At 42.9% G+C, this 26,275-nt stretch overlaps 1 protein-coding gene across 9 annotated transcripts in view; it reads right to left on the bottom strand.

Moving 5' to 3' along the window:
* Positions 1-2,496: 2,496 nt before the first annotated feature.
* LOC135539729 (plasma membrane calcium-transporting ATPase 1-like) overlaps positions 2,497-26,275 on the bottom strand; it is a 150,393-nt gene continuing 126,614 nt past the window's right edge. For 6 of the 9 annotated variants that reach the window (XM_064965799.1, XM_064965798.1, XM_064965797.1 and 3 more), the window contains 2 exons: positions 23,452-23,634; positions 2,497-13,125 (listed from right to left, as the gene is read on the bottom strand). In XM_064965799.1, coding sequence (XP_064821871.1) covers positions 12,883-13,125; positions 23,452-23,634 — 426 coding nt within the window. In that variant the 3' untranslated portion in view covers positions 2,497-12,882. Of the gene's footprint in view, positions 13,126-18,498; positions 18,710-23,451; positions 23,635-26,275 lie in introns of all 9 variants that reach the window. The other 3 variants (XM_064965803.1, XM_064965801.1, XM_064965805.1) reach the window with 2 other exon arrangements.

The following is a 26,275-nucleotide window of genomic DNA, read 5'->3' on the forward strand; positions in this document are numbered from 1 at the left end:
GGCGGGAGGGTTGTGAGGGGAAAACGTGCAATTCATCAGATTATTTGTATCAGCATAATTGAATTCCTCTGATGTTCAGGATTTGGGGTTTGGATAGCTTTCATCAGTTGAGGTATTGTCTACATTGTCTGGTTTAATGACAGGTAGGAGGAGGAGAGGATTTATCAGCATTGTCCAACAATTTCTCTCAAAGACAATTTTGAAAGACCATTAAATGAAAAGAGAGTGCTTTGAATCGGGGTGCATGTCATTCCAATGCATACCAAATCAATCTTATTTACAGTGTTTGTGAAGTACAAGACAAAGGCTATTCAGCAACATCTTGATGCCTTGGGTCCTTGGGTATTGTGAGGAGCATTCAGATTCAACTTGAGTGGCAGTCAACAAACTGAAGCACAAGCATGAAGAAACAGAGAAGAGACTTTGAGTGGGCAGTAGGTTGAACTTCTCTGTTAGCATACCCACCTCACCACTAGTTAAGATGCCTGGGCCTTAGAGCTGTTCTGTTCTTCAGCTCTCTGACATAACACAACCCTCCCCCTAATGAACCTGCCACAGTGGAGTCTCCCGTTACCACGGCACTGAGAGAGTTGCCATTGGAAATGCGGTCCTCTTGACACCTTCCGGGCCAGGTTTCCCTAGGTGAGAAATGCAGCCTGCTGTTAAAAGGTCTGTGGGCGAGAGAGAGAAAAGAAAAGAGCTTGGGCAGTTACGGTATGCGTTTATAATGCTGGATTCTCTCACTGTTGAAGACCTCTGACCAGCAACCAACTACACTGAACACTAGTGTAAAGTGTTGGTCTCGTGTTTCATGAGCTGAAGTAAAAGATCCTAGAAATGTTCAATACGCACAAAAAGCTTATTTCTCTCAAAGTTTGTGCACAAATTTGTTTACATCCCTGTTAGTGAGCATTTCTCCTTTGCCAAGATAATCCATCCACCTGACAAGTGTGGCATATCAAGAAGCTGATTAAACAGCATGATCACTACACAGGTGTACCTTGTGCTGGGGACAATCAAAGGCCACTAAAATGTGCAGACAGAATTCAGCTGGGTTAATGCTTTAAATTTCTCAACGGTCACCATGTTGGCATTAAAAGTTCCAACACGATTCCATTGTTGTGAGACACCAACCCTGTTTTCAAATCAGGTTAAGGTAACAAAGCTACTTTTAATTGATTTAAATGAAAGATTCACCCATTTGAAATATATCTTATTTGTGCATTTTTGAGAAATGTTGTCTTTCCTTTAATTGTCCAACTGAGTTTAGCTGAACAACAATATTGGGTCTCAACGTTTCTTCAACCAATCCATTTTTTCAGAACATTGATTACTTCTAGAAGGGAAGGAAGTATGCAGTATTCATGCTCAGCCCGGACCTGACCTACTGTGGCTCCTTTGATAAGGGAGTATGCAGTATTCTTGCACATCCCTGACCTACTGCCGCCCCATTGATTCAGAAAGTATAGTCCCTCTAGTGGTGTGATGGTCTTACTACACCCAGGCTCTACTGCGTCAAATCAAATCCGGTACCATACTATCAGTACTATCCACCTGGGCGCAGTTTTTCAAAACATTTAATCCAGATCAAATTATTGTGTGTTGCCTCAATCCAGGTCTCATGTTGTGTTCCTCCTTCAGTTTCAAAGACATAGACATGTCATTATATAAAATGTTCTTGGTTGTATCATTTGATGTGATATGTTAGAGATTTTGTTCAGTAAAATTGCATCCAAAGTAAGGATGGACCACATCTGAAGGGGAACATAATTGAACCCAACACAGGATAATTTTGATCTGGATTCATTTTCATTTTGAAAAACTAGGCCCTAGTGACCCTGTAAACACACAAGCTGCCCGCTTGAGCACAGAATAAGACCTTGTGCTGTTCTCATTTGGTAGGTAAAGATAGATTTGTACATCTGTTGCTCAAATATCAGTTCAATTGATAAATCAATTGGCCATGTACATAATTTCTTAGACGTAATTTCTTAGGCCATAGACTAGGAAAACCTCAATGTTTTAATGCTAGAATCTGAACAGTCCTCTTTCAGCTACAAAATATGGTACAGAGAATTTGATTGATGTCTTGATTGAATACCAATGTTACCCACACGGTGGTGCTGTTTGATCATTTATTTGATGTCATTAAAACCCTTTCTGACCTTGACTTCATGAAAGAGAAACAAATACTGTATATTTGCAAAAATGAGAAGGATCCGGAATAAAATGAAGTTGATGAACATGAAAAGAATGGACTAAGAGGATAAATAAATTACTCTTTCTTACTCTTCGAGCAACATCTCTATTCTTGGAAAATCAGCATGGACTTTTTCCATAACTAGAAGGCCTGAATGTTTAGAGAGGAAGGATCAAACGTGATACTGTATCAGAGAATAAAAAATAAAAAAACCTTCAATAGTGATTGAACACAAGATTGGCTGACTTGAATCACAAGACAATGAACCATGACAAAAAGAATCACGCTGAAACCAATGTATTTCAAATTCCAATGGCTTTATTTTATGTATATAGATTTGTTTATATATATATATATTTATAATAACTTTCACCTCAATTGCTTGATTATCATTTTTTTTGTTCTGTTAAATTCAAAACAACAGGACATAAAGACCAAGGCATTCCACATGATCATATATTACAAAAGAGTAAAGAAAAATGCAGGGTGCGTGCACATCGTGCGCACACATACATAATACACCGGATTTTCTTTTAGTATAAAGACTTGAAATATGGGAAACAACTGCATCCATTGAGACATAAACAAGCACACAGACAAAAAGAAAGAGGAGCGAGAGGGAGAGAGGAGGAGAGCGTTAGAAGATCCAATGCAGCTGTTTTTATCTCAATAGCAAATCATTTCAGAGTAACAGTTAAGTACCTTACGGGGATTGTTTTCAATTGAAATGGTCAAAAATAAGTACAAATAGCTTCTTAGCAAAGAGTAATTTTGCTAGGAATGTCTGGGAGTGGTTTGAGTGAGGAGGGGAAAACTGAAAACTAGCTGTCATTTGTCTATTAATCTCATTTACTGGTGATATCACCAGGCAGGCCTAAACTCCATCCCACCAAAACAGCCTAAGATTTCAGGTGGTCTTTTCAACAGCTCTTACACTAAACAGTCATTATCATCATTTTCACAATTTCACAGTAGGGGAGACGGGTAAATTGAGCCATTTTTTATATTCAGCACCACTCTGTCAAGGAAATAGTATTCTTTCTAACAAAGATATCTACATGTATTTCAGGATGTTATGTATCCCTGGAAATAGTCAGAATTAATGTACTGTAAACATGACAGTTTTTAAAACATAGCTTGTTCCAAAAAAGTGGTCTCTTGGCACAATTTATCCAGGTTATGGGATAAGTTAAACCTCCTACAATTATCTGTTCTAAATTAAATATTATCCCTACCTTTCTAAAACCATGGCTATCTTTTGTTTCCCAAATACAACTCAACACAATCACAAATCGCATTTTTGTCTTTTAGTCATTTTGAAGCATCTTTAAACAAAGGCTTTAATACCTCAGAAAAACGTTGTGCCTTTTTAAACACCGTTGTGACGTCATATCCCAGTGGTTATGCCTGGGAAGAAAACACTTCAATTTGCTCAACTTGCCATTGGCTCAACGATGGGCTCAACTTGCCCCAAGGCAAACACATTTGGACTATATTAGCCCACACAGCTAGAAGGATGCACTTTCATGCTTGACTTAGGACCTCATATTGTAGCTTTTAGAGACTGATGTATAAAACATCTTAAAATGATCTACTTTGGTTTAGATACAAGCATCATGAAACCTCTACACAAAAGGTTTTCCAAACTGTTTTGTTCCGGGACCCCATTTTAAATGTATCGCGACCCCACCATATGAAGACAATAATTTAATCAATTGACAATGTTAACTTTCTAATTGGGCTATGACAGTCTATTACAAATCAGTCTGAAAGTATTTAATTCTGCTGGAAGTTGGGTTGAAGTGACTTAAATGCATCAGAAAAGTATTGGGAAGTTCAGATCCTCAGGCAATACTTTTGTGTGATCTTCTGTGTAGAAAATAATGTATTGTTGATGATTTTCTTTTTCCAACAGCCTGACTTATTGCCTGGTCTTGTCCACTCTGTTCTACTGAGTCATTGTGGGCATTTTAGAGGGAAACAAAATACTATTTCTAAACTGTTAGAAAGAGACACACATTAGGAAGAAAACAGAAATGGCTCTGTTTTTTTACAACTACTTGTAGCGGCTACCGGAGGCTACGGACCTAATGTTTTGATTATTGTCAGAGTTTCTCTCGCGACCCCATTTTCAAAAGACTCCTAGTTTGGGAAACGCTGCTCTGACACAATGAATTAATTTGATTTGGCTAAAATCTGTTGTTTTAAAAAAACTGGCTTACCACTTTTTCCATATGGTTTCTACCTTCACAGAATCCACAAAATGACTTTCTTAAATATTTAGTCAAATTATACATTTATTTTATTTTTATGATTTCCTTAACACAAGGGTTGCTCAACTTACCCCATAGGCTGGGGCGGCAGGGTAGCCTAGTGGTTAGAGCGTTGGACTAGTAACCGAAAGGTTGCAAGTTCAAACCCCCGAGCTGACAAGGTACAAATCTGTCGTTCTGCCCCTGAACTGGCAGTTAAACCACTGTTCCTAGGCTGTCATTGAAAATAAGAATTTGTTCTTAACTGACTTGCCTAGTAAAATAAAGGTAAAATTTAAAATAAAAAAAGGCTCAACTTAACCCACTCTCCCCTATTATTTCAACCTCATAGTGTGGAAATATATATAAAACACAAGAAAATCACATTTGACTGCACTGGGCCTTTAAGAGAAGAACTGTGAAAATAACTAAAACAACAGTATTATAATTGTAGAATATTGTTGCATAGTTTGAAGCAAACATGGGTGACATTTTAGAATGATAATGAATCTTATTTACAAAAGGGGGATATGGAGAGTACAGCGAATGTGTGTTGTGTTTGTCAGGTGAGACACACACTGAGGAAGTGCTGCGCAATAGGCCCTCCAAGAAATGTTACAGACCGTTACTGTACCCACCGAAAATGAGCTTCAATACAAACCAACCCTCACACACATATTCGCACATTCATTATTATGCGCACACACACACAATTCAAGGAACCACAGCAACGTATTTAATGAACAATTTCAGCCAATTTAATTCCTCCCTTATCTTTGATGCAGCGGTTGTTTCTCCTGCGTCAATCAAAAACAACAGGCCTGACTGTTTCAGTATCTCAGCGCTGTGGGAACATGACCATGAAGCCAAAACACATTTCACTTTAACGCCAAACCATGCCGAGTGCCTGTCAGAATTAGTCATGATTGCATTAACGTCAGCACAGGCCAGGGTGATGAAACAACGGCTCATCCAAAGTGCGAGAGAAATTAGCAAAACACATTTCAAAAGCTGTCAGTGTTAACACAGTTCAAGATAACAAAACAAGACAGTGCTCTTTGAAATGGTTGTACAATTATGTTCACACCAAGCCAACCAGAATGAGTGATGGAACGCGGTCACTCCAACATGCTCAGATCAACCAATCAGCCGCCTTCTCGGACAGGTCTCCTTGGGAACAGAAATATTCAGAATGTCTCTCGGGCTATGGAACTGCCTAGTTTCAACAGCATAGCTATGAAGAGAGACACCAGTTGAAAGCGGTGTTCAAGACGAGGCACAGCTGTGATGGTCACAGTAGCTGGGGATGTAAACGACACCGACTCAGAACAGAGGAGAAGCTCTCCTTCTCTCTCTTATGTCTTACTCCTCTGGACCAGCAGCTTAACCCACAGAGTAGAGAAGAAGAGACAAGCTAGGCTGCGTTTGACACTAGCGGAATACCATTCATTTGTTACCGAAATCGAATTCTTCTCTGGTGCAAGTTGGCCACTTTTTTTTACCTAGACAAGAGACGTATGGCCTCTAACATCTCTGCTCTGCCCCATAGCCCTTGGTGACTGCACGCAGACACACACACACACACACACACACAGATCTGAGCTCTGGTAATCTAAGCGAGTCTGGGCAGATGGTGCAGGACTATCAACATGGAAAGCTGGGGCCCCAAGACACACAGAGACAAACACACAGGTCTCACCGACAGAGCAACAGCCTTTCTAGGAAAAAACAACTAGCGAAATATCAAAAGGGAGAAAGACCAACTCTGGTGGTCGATTTGTGTACGAGCCACAAAGTGTCAACTAAAAAGAAACTACCATAATGGATAGAACTGTTGAATAAACCAGTAAAGAATCTCAGGCATCTAGATGCTGCAGCTAGAAGAGAGGTTGACTGCTGTTTGGCACTGACAGATGAGCGCTGTCCTTGGATGGAGATGGAATGAGAGAGGAGAGAAGGAGAGTTGAGGGAGGGCAATGAGGAAATCGATTTATGTGATAGGTGTGAAATGAGTTGATGAGCAAATGCCTACCTTGGTAGAGGGTGATTCTCCGTGGCTGTGGCTGGATGATGGAATAAACAATGAACAGCGTGGTATCATAATTACTTCTCATTTGGTGGTGAAATAGATTCAGCATGGGGGTACTGATTTAGGAATGTTCTAAAATGCCAATAAAACCTCAAAGTAATGACTCCTCTCATGGATAAATAAAACGAATATTAACTGCAAAACTATTATTGCGTTATGCATGATAAACAGCAGTGTTGTGTGTATGGCGTTTTTGTTGGTTATCACGTCAGGCCTCTGGGGTGAGATGGGGTAAAGTAGAATGGTCGACTGCATGGCTGCTGTGAGACACACTGGAATGAACAGACACAAGATACAGTCAAGAAGTACCTTAGCTAATAACCAAGTAGGAATCATTCAACACTAGTGATGAAGCACCCAACAGGGACTTGCTACCTGCAGATAAAACCCTTCATTGAACAGATCTTTGTGCAACTGAATTTAAGTCCCATTCACTCACACATCCACCCATTCCATATCTTCAAGGCAGCATCCTCTCAGTGTATGTTTCACGGGGGACAGAAACGGAGTCAAAATGTGTACGGGTTTGTACGTGCATGTTTTGTTTTGAAAGCAAGTCAACGTTTGGGATGTCTCATTCCATACTTAACCATGCAGAACATTGAACACATATTAAACACTTAGCTTTTTTTCCCCAAATGCAGGTATTTGTTTCCTCTTTTAGTACAGCGTGGTTTAAGCTACACAGAACACGAAAGTACCAATCAACCAGGTCGGACATATTGCTTTAAACCACAAAATCGTTTATACGTCATGCATGCCACATAGATGGTATTATGTTTATACAAAAATAACACCAGTGTCTATTACTGTGCATCATATCAATGACAGAAAGTTATTTTTCGGTCTTTTCTCAATTAGATACAATTGAAAATGTATTAAAACACAAGAACTGGTTCGGGTAAATATCGTCCTACATAAAATAAGGGGTTATGACTTTAAACTGTGATATTCCAGTTTTCAAACCTTTTTTTTTTATTATTTACAACTGCGGAGAAGCTTCCCCAAAGAAATCCCCCAAATCTAAAGAAATAAAAAGCTATCTAAGAAAGAGAAGCTTTAGAGAAGCAATGCAGTCCATTACAGTTGACAGGTATTGCACAATGCCTTAGCAATTTCATTTTGTCATACATGAGTCATTGAGACCTGTGCAATGAGAAGGAACAGATCTTACAGATTGGTCAGAAGCCACGGTGGGCTTATCCATCAGAGAAACCAAACATTGGCTTTATCAGGTCGGTCTAGCCGTTCTTTAGTTCTCCCTCCACCTCAGACATGCAGACCTGTTGGTCTGCTTCTGTTGTACAGTTGTGCCAAGGTACAAATAAACAAAAACAACAAACAAAAACATTGGGGAGTTTCTAGAGGATGGAGTAGATGTTCACCTGTGGGATGGAATGGGAGGGCAACCAGTAAGAGATCACAACAGCACAACCAAGGCCATGGCAATAGAAGAGGGACAATCTTAGTGACGCTTCAAGCTCTTTGTATTCTCTCTCCACGTTTACATGCAAAAACATTTGCTATTTTGGGAAGATGGAAAACAAGGAAAACACCTTCACCTGAAAATTGTCATTTAAAACAATCTGTGCAAAAATAAAAAAAAGGACAAAAAAGCAATGATTGTACAAAGCAAGACTTTGGCAGAACATTCTTAAAGCTATGCTCGGTGATCCCTGACTGGTTGCCCCTTGTTCATTACCAAGATTTATAAGTTAAGTTCAACATCATCCTATGACAATATTTACACATACTGAATGTATAAGCGCAGTCTTCCAAATAGAGTAAGTCAGAAGAAAATAAAAGATTCCAATTGAACATGTGTCCCCAAAATGAGACTGTCTAATGGTCGAGCGGACACCACATCGAAGGCATCTAGTTTCTGTTTATGGACAAAAACAGGAAGAGGAAGTGATGTCACTACCAGTTTAACAGCTCTACTCTCTTCCCATAAACAGTGTTCTAAGCCATTAGAATTAAAAGGGTAATGCTGAATTTGGATGAAATTCATGCCCTCTTTAACAAGTCGACTAACGTCACTACACAGGCATCCGAGAGCACCGATCCTCTCACAAAATAAGTTAAACTCGCAGTCATATTAGTCTGAAAGAACAGAAAAAAAATTAACAAATACATTTATATAGAGATTTAAAAAAAAAAAAAATATATATATATATACCCCCAATTAATTTAGCAAATCTTCAATGTTCTGTATATTACCATGTTCTATTTCACTCACTTTCATTGGACCACATTTGATTTAAAGGGATAGTTCGGGATTTTGACAATGAGGCCCTTTATTTACTTCCCCAGAGTCAGATGATCTCGTGGATACCATTTTTATGTATCTGTGTGCAAGTTTGAAGGAAGTTGCTAAGTAGTGTTAGCACAATTTATGTAGCATTAGCCCCCGAAACCACCTCTAATTTCCTTCATACTGGACGCAGATACATAAAAAACGGTGTCCACGAGTTCATCGGACTCTGGGGAAGTACTCTAGATAAAAGGGTCTCATTGCCAAAATCCCGGACTATCCCTTTAAGCTATAGAAAGAAATAGCAGAATTGAAGATACTCTCTTTAAGACTGTATATATAGTGAAAGGGAAAGGGGCGGTAAGACTAGATTGCTGAAAGAGTATGTCCAATCACATGACCTACAGTGAGTAAACAATTTATTTTAATTTAGTTAGCCCCAGCATCAGACGACCAAGCATGGTTTACAAATGTGGCATAAATATACTGTATATAGAACGGCAAAAACATGTTACACTGTCGATTGATCTTATTCATGGTCTGTACTGTCATCAAAACTCTTCAGCCTATACATATTTATATATTTCCAAAAAGTACTTAATATAAAAATACAGAAGAAGAATTGTAAAAAATGAACAAAACATTGAGTTTTCTATGAAAATCATGCAAGAAAGCTTCCCCATAACTATGTACTAAGACTCACGAAAGCAAGGGAACGAAGGAGACTAGCCGGTTGGAGTGAAGTGCAGCGCGAGCAGGCTTACTGCATCAGGCTGACTATGTTCTGTAAACATCGTAGTGGTCCATGACTTATATACTGTATCGGCAGTGACACATTTTGTCGTAGTTTTTTTTTTTGGTCAGGGGGAATAGAAAGGAAACCTCAATAACGATGGGATACAAAACAACAACGACAACCTAGAAAATATGGCTCTGAGTAAGTAGAAAAGGCGTATCACCAGAGGGTTCTATCGAAGTAAGCAACCTAGATATGAAAATAAGGTTGAAAATATGGCAGTAGTACATTACTGGTAATCGATAGCACACGTCCTGTCGAGGGCGTCACAATCTCTGTCACAGAGTTGGTGGCTGGAGGCGGAAAAGGGGGTCAGCCCAAGTTAACACTCTCTCTACCATCATATACAACAATGACCAGGGGAATCATGCACCCCAAAAATCTTAGGGGGCACAAAGTACGTGAGGATGGCTAGGGGGGGGTGGTCCGGAGGGGTGGTAAGCCCACCGACCATAAATTGGAGAATTTAGCATTTTTCAAACATCTGAAGCAGCTTTTTTCCTGTAATCTAGAGCCATAATCATTATGCTTAATTCTATGTAAAACAAAATGTATGTTTTTCTGAATACTTAAGCATACCAATTGAGCTGTCTGTATCCTTCTGACTTGTGGTTCTTAAAAAAAAATAAGAATATATATATATATATATATATATATATATAATTATTTTTTATTTTTTTCTGCATCTCTGGTATAATATTGAAAGGAATGTGAGTCTTATTCAGTACATTTAGTTATTGCTTGCTTTTCTGAAGTCTACCAACCTTGCCAGCAGGCATGCCAGCTAAGAGGACAACAAGCTAGCTACTCTAACTGTATTGATAGCCTGAAATGGTTTCTTGGTAGCTAGTTATATAAAATTGCTAAGTGCCTAGTAGTATTACAGAGAGAAAAAAAGGCCCCAAAAAAAGATCTTTTAAACATGACAAATCTGAGGGCACACGAGCCCCTGTGCCCCCTACGGGCATGACACCTCTGACGACAACATACACTACTGAATACAGGAGCTCTCATACACATCTCTGGTTGAGTCTTTTTTTCTTCTTCTTCTTCTTGTTAGAGTATTCCTCTTATTGTTACACCATTATCTGTGGTTGGTTGACATGTGGGGATGTGGGGGATGTGCTGTGTCCCTATCCTAGCAGCCCGGAGGAGGGAGGGTGGGAGGGAGCGGTGCCGGGTGAGGAGGGAGGGGGAGATATTGGATTTATATCTGGGCCGCTCACGGTTGGCTCTCCCAGAGGCATGATGGGAGAGATCGATAGTCCCCTGTGTCACTCTGCAGCCAACACAGTGATGCTCGATAACAACATACAACACACTCACACCGGAGATAACAGGAACAAGCCCAGCGCCCCTCCGTCGACAGTGTAAGACGAGGACTTGATTTGTCTTGTTAAGGTACAGAGAATGTATTTGTGTGGACTTTTTCATTTTTTTGTGGATTTTTTTTGTTGAGACAGACTAAAGCAAAAACAATGACCCATTTCTGTCCACAGGAATACGTACGTCTTAACCCCACCCCGAATAATGTTTCACATAACCCATCTCTCAATTCCCATTCTACTCAACACAGATGAAACACGGATGATATACGTCATGCATACGAGCCATGGGGGTGAAATATCATTCACTTCACTCTGACGTTCTTAATCGTACTCCATAGAGGCAGTTTCATAAGCTGTCAACTTACTCTCAAGGGGCTGGGGAAAACCAGAACCCTGATTGGATGAGATAAAGATGAGGTCATCGGATGAGGGAGATACCTCCACATCGTCTTGCCATGACCCTGCTCCACAGAGAGTGGGTGCCCCCTGGCTCTAGCCTGCTGCAAGCTTTACTTTGAAAATGTTGTTTTAAGAGAATTCACTTTTCTGTTAAAATATCATAGCATTCTTTACACTGTCCTTCAACAAAAACAGGATAAATCATAATGGAATCATGTCAAATGGACCCAGAAGAACCAAATTAAAGTGAGAGATGTTTAGATGATTGAACCTATATTGTTGAAACGCTGTAGTGTGTCAGAATCAATGAAGACATGGTTTCCTGCATTGAACTGAGCAACCCATTAGTACATCTTGCTTCAAAACAGATCAAATGCATACATGCTGTACAATTAAAACACAGATTGAGAAATAGAGAAGAGAAACTTAGTAGCTGAAAGCTGTTAATCACATGGGCCATGTACATCTGATCATCCAATCAGCTTGGAGCGTTGAGCCTATAAAGCATATATACAGTTAACTGCCAAAATAAAGGAAACACCAAAAGTGTCTTAAATAGGGCGTTGGGCCACCACGAGCTTCCACAACAGCTTAAATGCGACTTGGCATAGATTCAACAAGTGTCTTGAACTCTATTGGAGGGATGTGACAGCATTCCTCCACGAGAAATTCCATAATTTGGTGTTTCGTTGATGGTGGTGGAAAATGCTGTCTCAGACGCAGCTCAAGAATCTCCCATAAGCGTTCAGTTGGGTTGAGATCGAGGGACTGAGACACGTACACACACTTTAAACCCCCTATGCTCCTTTGAGGCCTCTTCTTCTAACCATGGAAGCCAAAATAATGGGCAACTGGGTATTTGTATACATGACGGGATGTTAATTGCTTAATTAGCTCAGGAACCACATCTGTGTGGAAGCACCTGCTTTCAATATACTTTGTATCCCTCACTTAAGTGTCTTCTTTAATTTTGGCAGTTACATGTATGTACCTACAATATTAATGTACACATGGGTATATTCTTAAAGTTCTGTGCCAGTTAGTGTATGCAGAGTATAAGCTAGTACAGAAGGATAAACATGTAGCGTTTCAGTTCTAGGCTACTCTGAGGTTAAAAAAACAAACAAAAACAAAACTGATATAAAACCCCAAAGATGGACAGAAGGACAGGCTAAGGCCTTCGGCGGAGCAGATTGGTGGACCCCAAATGGTCCTTCCCACCCATGAGTTAGGGGCACAATGTGATTGGATGCTCTGCATGTCACTCTTCTGCACAGACTTAAAGGGCACACGCGACACAGTCAGTGCAAGCCGATGAGAATGGCAAGGTGGGGGTGGTCAGGTGAGAGGTGGGTGTAGGGTTCAAGAAGTGGAGGGAAGAGGTGGAGGCGCTGGGACCGGGACCCCTTGCCCACTCTGGGTGCACCCTCTGTGGGATGAGTCTAAGGATCTGAGGGGCGCACCGCTGGTCCTCCTCATGGTGGAGGAGAGAAACTGCAGGGGGGGAGCCAGCTGGCCGACGGGTGGATGGATAGATCAGAGCGGAGGAGAAGAGAGGAGGTGATCAGCAGGAGGTCTCGTGGCTGACGTCTGGAGCTTCTCCCCCCCCAGTCGAGGAGCTGGGGATGGGCTGGATCTCCATATCCACCTCATCGCTGCTGGACTCCTCTCTCTCAGGGATCTGCGCCTCCTCCTCAGACAGGGGGACAAACTCAGGGTGGGCCATGAAGTTATGGATGGAGTTTCTGGATTCTGGGTTCTCTAGCCCCGGGTAAAGGGAGCTACGGAACGCATTGACCACCTTAATCTTTTAGAGAGACAGAAGAGAGAGAGAGAGAGAGAGAGGGGGAGAGAGAGACAGGGGAGATAAAGAGGGGAAAGATGGAGAGAAAGAGAGATAAATAAAAAGGACAGTTAGTATGAGGGTCCTGGCTCGGTCTTCCTGTGTTGATGGCGATGAGAGGAGTCAGGCAGACAGGCAGGGGTTTATGGGTAATCTGCTGGGGGGGGGGTGAGAGGTGGGATGTGAAGGATTCTGGGATGTCATGGTCGCTCTTTGCAGTTTCGATTACTCACCGATCATTAAATCAAACAGCAAGCAAAAGGAAGACAAACTACCCCCAAATCATACACACAAAAACCTCCAGTCCACTACAATACATAAGAGCGAAGTGGAAAATAGAGAAGGAGCACCGCAAAACAAATAGAGCACAAAAACACAGAATAATACTAAAATACCAACTTACGAGGTGGGAACACTGGATGATGACGGTGGACGGATATTTAGCAAGCATCAGGAGCACAACCACACAGCTACTTAATTCTACAACACCCCCCCCCCCTTCCCCCAAACACACTGACACATACAGTGCTATCTGAGGCTACAAGCTGCAGTCTCTTATCACTGTGACGCTAGGATGCACACCAACACACCAGCCTACACACAGCTACAGAACAGCACAGCTAGCTGGCAGCATCTCAATGTTCTTCAATGAATAAAGGGATGGAGGGAGTTGTCTGTTGGGCTCCCTGGTTGACGACCAACGACGAGTGGGATATTTGGTGTGATAGGTGGGAGTGTGGTGAGGGAAAGTGCAGGAAGAGCTAGATGATGAGAAGACGTTGGTAGAGGGCATGAAAGGTTGACGCCGAAATGGGGGGAAAACATGCACTTCATACACACAAAACACACACGCACAGTACACACTCAGCCTTTCACACAGAAACACGTATAGTACACACAGCCTTTGACACACAAACACACTCAAATATACTTATGAAGCTGATGGTACTCAACACTCCCTACAATAACCCAATTAGACTATAATCTGTACCACACTACAATGTGAGCAAACAATTTCTCTCTATCTAGTTGCCTACACCTCCATTCAAAAGTTTGGGGTCACTTAGAAATGTCCTTGTTTTCCAAAACATACATGAAGGCAAAAGGAAACCCCACACTGCTCTTGATTGTATCACTGATCTTTAATAAGCTTATGCATCAGCCTCACGGCCTTCGTCAGAAGGCGGAAATGGCTCCAATTAAGAGCCTTCCTTCTTCAAGATCCCTTTTATTCTGTACAAATCTCCCATTTTACCACTACCAAAGCACCCCCTGACCATCACACTGCCTCCACCATGATTGACAGATGGAATCAAGCACTCCTTCGGCATGTTTGAATTTTTTCTGCATCTCATGAATGTTCTTTGTGATCCGAACACCTCAAACTTAGATTTGTCTGTCCATAACACTTTTAACCAATCTTCCTCTGTCCAGTGTCTGTGTTCTTTTGCCCATCTTAATCTTTTCTTTTTGTTGGCCAGATTTGTCTTTTTCTTTACAACTCTGCCTAGAAGGCCAGCATCCCGGAGTCACATCTTCACTGTTGACGTTGAGACTGGTGTTTTGCGGGTACTATTTAATGAAGCTGCCAGTCGAGGACTTGTGAGGCGTCTGTTTCTTAAACTAGACACTAATGTACTTGTCCTCTTGCTCAGTTGTGCACCGGGGCCTCCCACTCCTCTTTCTATTCTGGTTAGAGCCCATTTGCGTTGTTCTGTGAAGAGAGTAGTATACAGCGTTGTACTAGATCTTCAGTTTCTTGGCAATTTCTCGCATGGAATAGCCTTCATTTCTCAGAACAAGAATAGCCTTACAATTTTTTGAAGAAAGGTCTTTGTTTCTGGCCATTTTGAGCTGATGCTGATGCTCCAGATACTCAACTAGTGTAAAGAAGGCCAGTTTTATTGCTTCTTTAATCAGAACAACAGTTTTCAGCTGTGCTAAAATAATTGCAAAAGGGTTTTCTAATGATCAATTAGCCTTTTAAAAATGATAAACTTGGATTAGCTAACACAACGTGCCATTGGAACACAGGAGTGATGGTTGCTGATAACGGGCCTCTGTACGCCCATGTAGATAGTCCATTAAAATAAATATCTGCCGTTTCCAGCTAATAGTCATTTACAACATTAACAATGTCTACACTGTATTTCTGATCAATTTGATGTTATTTTAAATGGACAAAAACAGGGACATTTCTAAGTGACCCCAAACTTTTGAATGGTAGTATGTGTGTATGTGTGTGTGTGTGTCAGAGAGAACTAAGAAAAAAATTAAAAAGGGTCAAATCCAATCATTTCCACAGCGTTCTCTGGCATGATGCTGCTGATTATGACGAGAAATGAGCTCTATTTTGGTGGACCTCATCTCTACAGACTATCCAATCAGCATCCAACCTCTGATGAATCTTGATATTTAAATTATTATTTCAGGCAGACTTCTCTGGCTATGTGCGTATGTGTTTGTTTAAGAGAGCATTGTGATGTTGAACAAAAGATATTTCCATTGATCCATTTCCATACCAGGAACAGTCACACACACACACACACACACACACACACACACACACACACACACACACACACACACACACACACACACACACACACACACACACACACACACACACACACACACAGTAAAACAAAGATGAAAACTACTGGTCTGTTATTGTTACCCTGTAGTCAGAAAGGAGAGCATCTTGGGAGAAGAGAGGGAGACAGGAGTAGAAAGAGACATACGAGTGGGAGAGGATGGAAACATACGCAGAGCGAGAGAAGCAAGAGATGAAGGAGGGCAACATGGGGAATAGTATCAGAGAAAACAGAGTGAAAGACAAATAAGAAAAAGAGCAAAAGGTTTGGGAATCAAGGCCTACAGCAATTGGATCAGAAAGCGAAAGGAGAAAAGGTCATGGGTGAAAAAAAGAAGTGATCATGTTAAACAACCACCATCCAGCAGCTCTAAATGTGTGCATAGATTGGGGATGGGGTCAGGGGTGAAAGGTAGAAGGTGACCGCTTGCCTCAATACCGCATGAGCCTTTAAAGCCGATACAAATTCCTATGAGTTACGGAAAAAAATAACAGCTACTTCAATTCCACTTTGTATTCTCAGTCTTACATGACCTATTTCATATATTTAGATATTTTCCACACTGTATTCTTCAGTCCTAACCCTCCTTTAATCATATTCACACATTTTCCAGAGACTTTAGTTTAATTTGCAAATCCGTTACCTGCACCACCTCTTCCTTTACTCCAGAACCTCAGTGTGTGACGAGTGTCTCTGCAACCTTGCCTCTTAAACCCAGGGCTTTAAGTCCTCTAATATGGGATTGTGTGTGTGCGCGCGTCTACATTTGTGTGTAGTTCTCTAGGTTTCTAAGTCCTCTCATATCCGTCTGATCTCTGCGTGACTCTCATGTGAGCGTGTTGGAGGTTGCGAAGATACACCAGTGTACCACAGGCATCCATCACCCTTTTTACATAACAAAATGTGGTAGAAATATATGGCTATCTTTCTTCCCCATAAATCTCTTTTAGTGAGAAAAAAGCAGAGTGAGATGTAGAGGCTGTCATGGAGGAAGAAGTCAGCTCTGAGGTTGCCAGCAGAGTCTTTAATTTCTTTTATTTTATAAAACACACACTGAGTCATAAGTCCTCCCTGAATAGCGGACTGACAGGGAGAGGGAGGAGAGAGAGGGAGGAGAATAAGACGAAGACAGAAAGACGACAAGACGAGAGAGACAGAGAAAGAGAGATTGAGGGCAAGGCAGAAAGAAAGATGCATGTGAAGTAGAAAAACGAGAGGGCCTCATCCATACACATGAGTTAGGGGGCAACTGGAGAAGAGACACAGGGCGCGAGAGAGAACGAGAGAAAGGGGGAAGGAGAGAGAAGGGAGTAGCTGCAGCATCTGTCAGCCATCTCCCTGCAGCCCTCTGAGGGTGTGAGGGTGTGTGCGCGCAAGCGAGTGTGTGTGTTCGTGCGAGAGTGTGTGTGTGTGCATGTGTCTCTCTCAGTACTCTGTTGCTGGGCAGACGGCATGTGTGTGTCTCGGAGGGGGGGAGGAAGTGCTGTGTCGTGGTGTGAGGAATGACGTCCCCCTTTTCTTCCCTCTCACCTCTCCATCCCTCCCTCTAGCAAAGGGCAAGGTCATCCCCCATCCCTCTGTCCCTCTCATCCGTACAGAGGAAGCTGCCTATCATATCTCACATGACTTAGCTCAGCTCTCTTACTAAAACAGTCCAACACCATCACCGGAACTAATGGACTCTCTATACACTAACCACGCAGATGACTGCATGACTTCTGACACAGAATCAATCACTCAAAGACTCATTCAGTCATACACAGACTTTCTCCTTCTCCACACATGGATCCTCAGGGCTGGACATGGAGATGGCTGAGCTATCAGTGATCAACTGTGACCATAGCCCTTTAAGGGGCCCTGTGTGTCTTTAGTAACAGTTGGAGAGAAGGTAGAAGATACATGCTTTCTGATATGTTGCCACTGGAAGTAGAAAACAGGAATCTGAAAAATACTAAACACTGCTCACGCACCCACCCACACACACACCCACACACAGACAGACAGACAGAGAGTGACAGAGAGAGAAGTGCTGAGGCAGCTCAGTAAATGGAGTGATGCACAGTTATTAGACAATGCAATTAACCCTTCGCTATTAACCCCCGTGAGACCTCCTGGGCCCTGCCTCAGATAACAGCCTCTCAGATTAGGGCCTGCCTGCGGGATTTAACCTTTTCAGATTATACCCTGGGTGAGATTAGCCAGTCCAATTATCTCTCTACCGAGGCCACTGTATTGCCGGACAGCCAGGGAAAGAAAACGGAAGTCAGGATTCCAGATGATAGAATTTTCAGAGTTAGGACAGACAGATTTGGCTCTTTGTAATTCCTGACAATTATTTTAGGTTGATCTCGTCTCACGGCGAGGTCTCACCTGGGTTAATACATGCAGATCATATATTAGGAGTTTGGAGAACTCCAACCCCCAGGATGCACTGGGGAAGCCATAGGAAAGCCAGAGTGAAACCGAGGAGAGAGTGAAACCGAGGAGAGAGTAAATAAAACAACGAGAGAGAAAGGGAACAAAGCAGACATAGAACAAGAGAAAGATAGAGAGACAATCATAGAGAGGAAGTAGTCAGCAGGCATCGGCAGGCTGTGGATGGGGTAATGACGGCATGTCAGCAATTCAATCAAGAAATCAAACAGTCAGTCATGCAGCATTCTGACTGGAGGAGAGGGAGGAGGAGGCGGCAGAGAAAAGATAGCTTGTTGTTAAGGGGTCGCCATCGCAACCGCTCACTCACTGCCTGCAGTGGAGGGGGAAGCAGCGGCGGCGGCTGCAGGAAGGGGCAGGGCCCCGGCAGAGTTGGCAGACAGGGAGGAAGAGGAAAGCCCTACGTGGGTGGGGCTAGAGACAGTTTTGGCGTCGTTGTGCTGGCTGACCACAGAGGGCTGGCGTCTCAATGCCCCCGGGACCGGAGCCTGACCCGTCTGGAACGTATAGACCACGTCCATCTGCAAACAACAGCCCAGAGCACAGTCACAAGAAACAGAGAGACGGAGGGAGAGAAAGAAAGAGAGAAGGGGGCAAGGAGAGAGGGAGAGATAGAAAGAAGGGAGAGAGGAAAATAGGAAGTGAAAAGAGGAAGGGGAAGATAGCAGAAAGAAACATTGTATGGGCAGAGCAGACAGTGGTTATTGCACAAATTTAGAAAATCCCTAAATCGTTAGTTGGAAGGGACAGAACAGGGGATTGGAGAGATTGAGGAAGAGCGGAATGAATGGAGAGGGAGAGGACTGGAAGGCCTGCCACTGAATGAAAGGGGTAATATTTTGTGACAGAGGAAAAAGGCTGAGGGCACTGGTAGGAGCGAGGGAGGGAAACAAACGAAAACGGCAGAGAGTGTTCCTACAGGCCACGGATAAAGTTTGGTGCAAAGTCGTCCTCCTCTTGCCAATTATGTCCTGGTTGTATTTGACTAACCAGCCGTGCTGACACACATACATCCTAACCACACAGCCCACCAGGATTAGACAGAGGGAAGGGAGGAGAGTCAGAGGGGCAGATAAGGACCTAATTACCTCACTGCCTCTCTCCATCACCCCCCCCCCCACACACACACACACACACACACCTTTCTCCCTTCTATCCTCCCTCCCCAGGAGAAAGAGAGTGAGAAATGCTCGAGTGCATCTCATCCTTTATCAGTGTGATGGAGGGAGAAAGGGAGGATGGAGAGAGGACGGGAAGAGGGTGATAAATAGGGAAATTAAACTGAGGAAGTGGAACGTCGGAATGGGAATTAGAATCCGTCTCGAACGACACAGAAACCAACTTGGAAGAAACTAATAAGAACGGTCAATTATGGCGTTGTGTCCCAGTAAATGAGGAACATTTATCAACAGTAAAATATGTTATTCAGTTCGAAATCTACACACATACGAATAAATACCTTAAAACACAATATAAAAGACAAAACATCTATTTCTTTATTATTCTGGTCAACCATATTGAGAGTCTTTCCCTCGTAAAAAAAAGACAGTTAATGGACAATAGCAGAGGGAGAGAGGGAGGGAGAGAGGGAGAGAGGGAGAGAGGGAGAGAGGGAGAGAGGGAGAGAGGGAGAGAGAGGGGGAGAGAGGGAGAGAGAGGGGGAGAGAGGGAGAGAGAGGGAGAGGGAGGGAGAGGGAGGGAGAGGGAGAGAGAGAGAGGGAGAGGGAGAGAGGGAGAGAGAGAGGGAGAGAGAGGGAGAGAGAGGGAGAGAGAGGGAGAGAGAGGGAGAGAGAGGGAGAGAGAGGGAGAGAGAGGGAGAGAGAGGGAGAGAGAGGGAGGGAGAGGGAGAGAGGGAGAGAGGGAGAGAGGGAGAGAGGGAGAGAGGGCTAAAGGACGAGAAGAGAGAACGATTCAGAAACAAATGTGAGACGAAGAGTTGCATACTTCAGATGAAGAAGAGGGTAGAAGGTTAGTCAGTTACAGGGTGCACAAACAGTATAGGCTTCTGGAGTGTGTGTGTGTGTGTGTGTGTGTGTGTGTGTGTGTGTGTGTGTGAGAGAGAGAGACAGAGAAAGAAAAAAAAGAGAGAGAAAGTGAGCGAGAGAGAAACAGACACTAGAGAGACAGGACTGGAGTCTTCCACAGCCCTGTAGATAATGAAATAGTTAAAAAGAAGAACGTTAAAGCAACCCACATCCCTCCATCCGCATCCCCAACGGCAGACCGAGAAAGACTGAACTCTTTTTGACCCACTGTACGAGAGGGACGTATACGTTTACAGCCAAACAACACAACAAGCTAATCATACTTCGCCCACTCTACAGGTTTTTTTTTTTGCTGCAGGTATGTTGTTTCAGCATTGTTTCAGCGTTAGCGAAAGCTAATGAGGCCCATAGGGACATAGAGAGAAATAGCCTCCGGACATGCTAGCGCTACGATTGCCTATAGCTCACTCCTGTAGGAGGGGAGAGCAGCACTGCCGAACCAAAGCTTGGCTTCTGGAAACGTCTCCATAGGCCCACTTTATTGTAGCGTTCACGGCCTTGGAATCCCACTCACGGGGCCGAAGAAAGGACCCAACTTGGCCGATGCATTGTCGTGGAGAACGGGACCTTCGAAAACACACGGAGAGAGAGGAGGAGGTATTCTAAACAAGGGGAACACCGACAACCTTTTAGGTTTGTTTTGGGAAAACAACCTGAAAATAAACCATGACATTCTCTTCTGTTAGTTCTGAATGTTTCAAAGAATAAAAGCATTGTGATTGGGACAAATCGTTCAATAAACCCTAAACCTCAACTGAATCTTGTAATGAACAATGTGGAAATTGAGCAAGTTGAGGAGACTAAACTGCTTGGAGTAACCCTGGATTATAAAAGCTGTCATGATCAAAACGTATTGATGCAACAGTAGCAAAGATGGGGAGAGGTCTGTCCATAATAAAGCGCTGCTTTGCTTTCGAAACATCCCCATCAACAAGGCAGATCCAACAGGCCCTAGTTTTGTTGCAGACGGACTACTGTCCATTCGTCTGGTCAGGTACAATTGGCCCAGAACAGCGCAGCATGGCTGGCCCTTAAATGTACACGTAAAGCTATCATTACTAATATGCATGTAAATCTCTCCTGGCTCAAAGTAGAGGAGAGATCGACTTCATCACTCCTTGCGTTGACTTGTCGAATGCACCGAGCTGTCCGTTTGGACACCCATGCACACCCCAGAAGACATGCCACCAGAGGTCTCTTCACAATCCCCAAATCCAGAAGAGTATATGGGGGGGGGGTGCACACTACATAGAGCCATGACTGCATGGAACTCTATTCCAAATGAATTAACTCATGCTAGCAGTAAAATGAGAAAAAGAAGAGATAAAAATACACCGTATGGAACAGCGGGGACTGTGAAGAGACACACGTTGCATTTTGTATTGTAGATATGTGACAGTAGAGTGGTGGCCTGAGGGCACACACTTAATCTGTTGTGAAATGTATTGTAACATTTGTAATTATATAGAACTGCCTTAATTTGGCTGGACCCCAGGAAGAGTAGCTGTGAAATCTGGTGGGCATGGGAGTGGTGCCATCTCTACTGCACTGTGTGTGTGTGTGTGTGTGTGTGTGTGTATGGAGACAATGGACCTCGGCTTCCTCTCCACCTCCATTAGTCTTGCCACTCTGATTTCTTTGAGCAGTGGTGGCGCATGCAACAAATTTCCCGCAATTCGACATATTCTGCCATGGAACCAAGAGACAATTCTGCAGTTTGAAAGCTAGTTTCTTGCAATTCTGCACATTTTACCATTGCTCTTTTTGCTATCCATGTGCCTCAAATATGAAAGGGTGTGTGTGTGTGTCCCACTACATAAGGCAATTGGAGACCTGGTGAAAAGCTCTATTTGAATACAGTCTCTAAATATAAGCTAGCCAATGGTGTGTGTGTGCGCAACAGGCAGTAAGTGTGTTTCTGCTCCCCATCTCCCATCACAGTAAGTCTCTTCAACCCCAAGGCTGTGTACACTGAGACAGTTGGAGAAAGAAAGAAAGCGAGAGAGCGAGGGAGGGAGAGAGGGAGCGAGCGAAAGCGAGCGAGACGATCCTTTGTAGCAGCAACAGCAGTATTAGTATGATCCTGAGAGTCATCCATTGCAACTCTCCATCAGGTTATATAGAGATATGTCTAGTTGTGTTGGTGGTTAGTGACTATCGCTAAAGGCAGGCCTCCAGTGTGTCTGAGTCGGGTTTCCACTCCCCCACCTGGGGGCCCAGAGCTACTGACACCTTATATCCCAGGGCCCATATTTACAAAGCGTCTCAGAGGAGTGCTGACGTAGGATCAGCTCCCCTCTATCCATATAATCGTATTCATTGTGATCGAAAAGGCATAACTGATCCGAGATCAGCTACTACCCTGCAACACTTCATACATACAGCCCCCTGGTATCTGATCTCCTCTTGATATTACCCATCAGGATCCTGACTCCCAACCCACCATTTTAGGGATCACTTAGTTAGAGAGCTATCCAGCTAAGGGGTGACAAGTTAGACAGTAGAGACAGAGGTGGCATAGTGACAGGAAATCAAAGCCCAGGCATCAGACTCTGTCACAGTCCCTGTTGTCTCCCTCAGACGACAATACAGACCTGTCTTTATTCACAGGAGGCAGCAGCAAAATACATCCCAGAGAAAAACCCTTACTTAAATGCTTAACTTTCAGAGAGACTTAGAACTAGCCTGGGTAGCAGTCTGTTTAGCTAGCATTCCACTCCTTGTACTCGGTGTCATTGCGAAATCTTTGGTACATAACACAGATTAGAATGACTGCATTTAAAAAAGTAGGCTGAAACAACCACATAATACCAGCACAACAGTTATCAAAATGGTCACGGTGAAGAAATATGTTGTCTTATTCTTCCCCTTGGAGAACAGACAGCAGGTTAAAGCTCCTCACAACAGGGAGGACAAGGGGGAAGTATATCCCTCCTCTCATCACAATGCAGTGCTTCTTGTAGCTCTTCTCATCTCTTCTCGGTCTTTACCTGTGAACTCTGGCGAGTGGATGGGAGAAAGGGGAGGGAGAGAGGTGGGGGAGAGAGGGAGAGGAATATCCAACCCGGTCAACCCCTTATAGATGGTCTTCTCCTCTCTTCTCATCCTCCTATACCTGCGGAACCCCTGGAGGGGACTGGAAGGAAAAGAGGGAGGTGGAGAGGGGGGCTGCTAAAGCGAGAGCAGGTGATGGTAGTTGAGGACCCCCCGGTGCGTACCTGAGTCTGGATGCGGTTGAGGCCCCTGAACCAGAGGACCTGTCCCCTACGGAGCTCCATCTCAGCATGGTCGATCTCATCATCCCCCTCGTTCATCTCGTTTTCGGGAACATCCTCCTTATGGGTACCGTGGCCAGCCTCCTTCAGGAACTTCAGGCGGTGGGTGGGGATGGCTGTGATCAGCTGGAGGAGAGAGGAAGAGAGAATGTTTGAATAAACAGTTTCTCTCACTCAGCACAGTAGGAGTAGTTATACACCCTGTAATGACGCTGTGTGATTGTACTGGGGAACGGTCGAGATCATCTGGGAAGAAAGAGAGCAGTGCACATGAGAACAGTCAATTTGGTGCATTAACATTCAGAGCCACTTACAGTGCCTTCAGAAAGCATTCGCACTCCTCGACTTTTTCAGGAGAATAAAAGTGTGCTTAACAAGTACCATAATACGCTGCATGGACTCACTGTGTGCAATAATAGCATTTAACATTATTTTGAAATGACTTCACCATTTCTGTACCCCGCACATACAATTATCTGTAAGGTCCCTAAGTCGAGCAGTGAATTTCAAGCACAAATTCAACCACGAAAACCTGGGAGGTTTTCCTATGGTTCTCAAAGAAGGGCATCTATTAATTTTACACTTTGGATGGTGTATCAACACACCCAGTCACAACAAAGACACAGGTACCCTTCCTAAATCAGTTGCCAGTGAGGACGGAAACCACCCAAGGATTTCACCAGGAGACAAATGGTGATTTTAAAACAGTTACAGAATTTAATGGCTGAGATAACAGAGGATGTCTCAACAACCTTGTAGTTACTCCACAATACTAACATAAATAACAGAGTGAAAAGAAGGAAGCCTGTACAGAATACAAAATATTCCAAAAACATGCATCCTGTTTGCAATAAGGCAGTAAATTAAAACTGCAAAGAATGTGGCTAAGAAATGTATTTTATGTCCTGAATACAAAGTGTAATATTTGGGCCAAATCCAACAACACACCACTGAGTACCACACTTAATATATTCATGAATGGTGACGGCTGCATCATGTTATGGGTAAAGCTTGTAATTGGCAAGTACTAGGGAGTTTGAGGATAAAAAGAAACACAATGGCGCTAAGCACAGGCAAAATCCCAGAGGAACACCTGGTCCAGTCTGCTTTACAACAGACACTGGGAAACAAATTCACCTTTCAGCAGGACAAGAACCTAAAACACAAGGTCAAATATTCACTGGAGTTGCTTACCAAGATGACGTTGAATGTTCCCGAGTGGCCTAGTTACAGTTCTGTCTAAAATCGGCTTGACGATCTATGGCAAGACTTGAAAATGGCTGTCTAGCAATGATCAACAACCAATAAAGAATAAATGTGCAAATATTGTACAATCCAGGTGTGCAAAGCTGTTAGACTTACCCAGAAAAACTCACAGCTGAAATCCCTGCTAAAGGTGATTCTAACATGCATTGACTCAGGAGATTGAATACTCAAGATTAGTTTTATATTCCATTTATTTAACCAAATATTTATAATTTTCCTTCCACTTTGACAGAGTATTTTGGGTAGATCATTGAACAAAAATGACAAATCAATTTTCTTCCCACTTTGTAACACAAACAAATGTGGAAAAAGTCAAGGGGTGTGAATACTTTCTGAAGGCACTCTATATACACTCCCCTACGCATTTATTTGGACAGTGAGGCTAAAACCCTTAATGTCTCTATAGTCAACGATTTTAGAATTGAGATCAAAAGTACGGTGTTACGTTCCCCATATCACCTTTTATTTGAGAGCATGTTTTATCGCTTAGAAACGAATGCACTTTAAATCGAGTCCACCCATTTTGAAAGTGCATCACATTTAGTCAAAAGTGTGCATTGGGGTCAACATGGTCCATGCCCCAACGATTTGAGGAGGGGAGTCACCTTTATTGTAGATAATAATATGTTTCTGAACACTTCTACATGAATGAATAATGATGAGTGAGAACGTTTCAGATGCACACAGATCATGCCCCCAAAACCTCTCACCTCGGGCTGTCACACTGGCAGTCATGAGTCAAGACCGCAGTAAAAATTCCACTTGGCCGTTGAGTCACGGTAATCTCCTCTTATGCACATGGTAGTAGTACACACCAACTCGCTAACAATCGTCAGGTCACTAATGGCCCTGGCACTCAGGCCTCTATTGTCCCTCAAACCATATTGACATCAATTCAAAAGCATTCGAAAATCACATCAAAAACACGTATCAAAACTGTATGCATTTGTTTTTTCAACTCGCCTCACTGTGATTGATCAATTTGAACAAAGAAATTCTACAACAGGTTGAAACTGAGTAGAAAACATGGTCATTGTGAACGTTGTTTCAAAGCCTAACACGACAACCTGGACAGCGCTTTCTAAGGTGATAATTAATTAAAAACACCATTCGCATGTTAGAGTTTAAGCATAGGCCTATATACGAGCCCAGGTCGAAAGAAAATCAGAATTAAAAGAATGATTGTGATATTATACAATTACATAGCCTACACATATTAAGCAAGGCAGAAAAACTGTTTTAACATCTTTGGTTTATAACTGGTAGCCTAAATTAAACAAATTCAGAGTGAGCCTAAAATTAGGCCTAGCGTGAATTTGGATTTGATTTTGAATAGCCTAGTAATAGGGCATTTTTCTATAGCCATAAATAATAGCCTGACACATTAACTTTAAGTACAGAATATCTCCTTCAGTCCTTTCTCAAGCGCGCAGAAGAGGGTGTGTCAACAGTTAAATGTTTAGGTGTGAAAACATATTACTATTGATGTGCCCGGATAGAC

The sequence above is a fragment of the Oncorhynchus masou genome, chromosome 5 (genome assembly GCF_036934945.1).
Source record: "Oncorhynchus masou masou isolate Uvic2021 chromosome 5, UVic_Omas_1.1, whole genome shotgun sequence".
In the NCBI taxonomy this organism is placed as follows: Eukaryota; Metazoa; Chordata; class Actinopteri; order Salmoniformes; family Salmonidae; genus Oncorhynchus; species Oncorhynchus masou.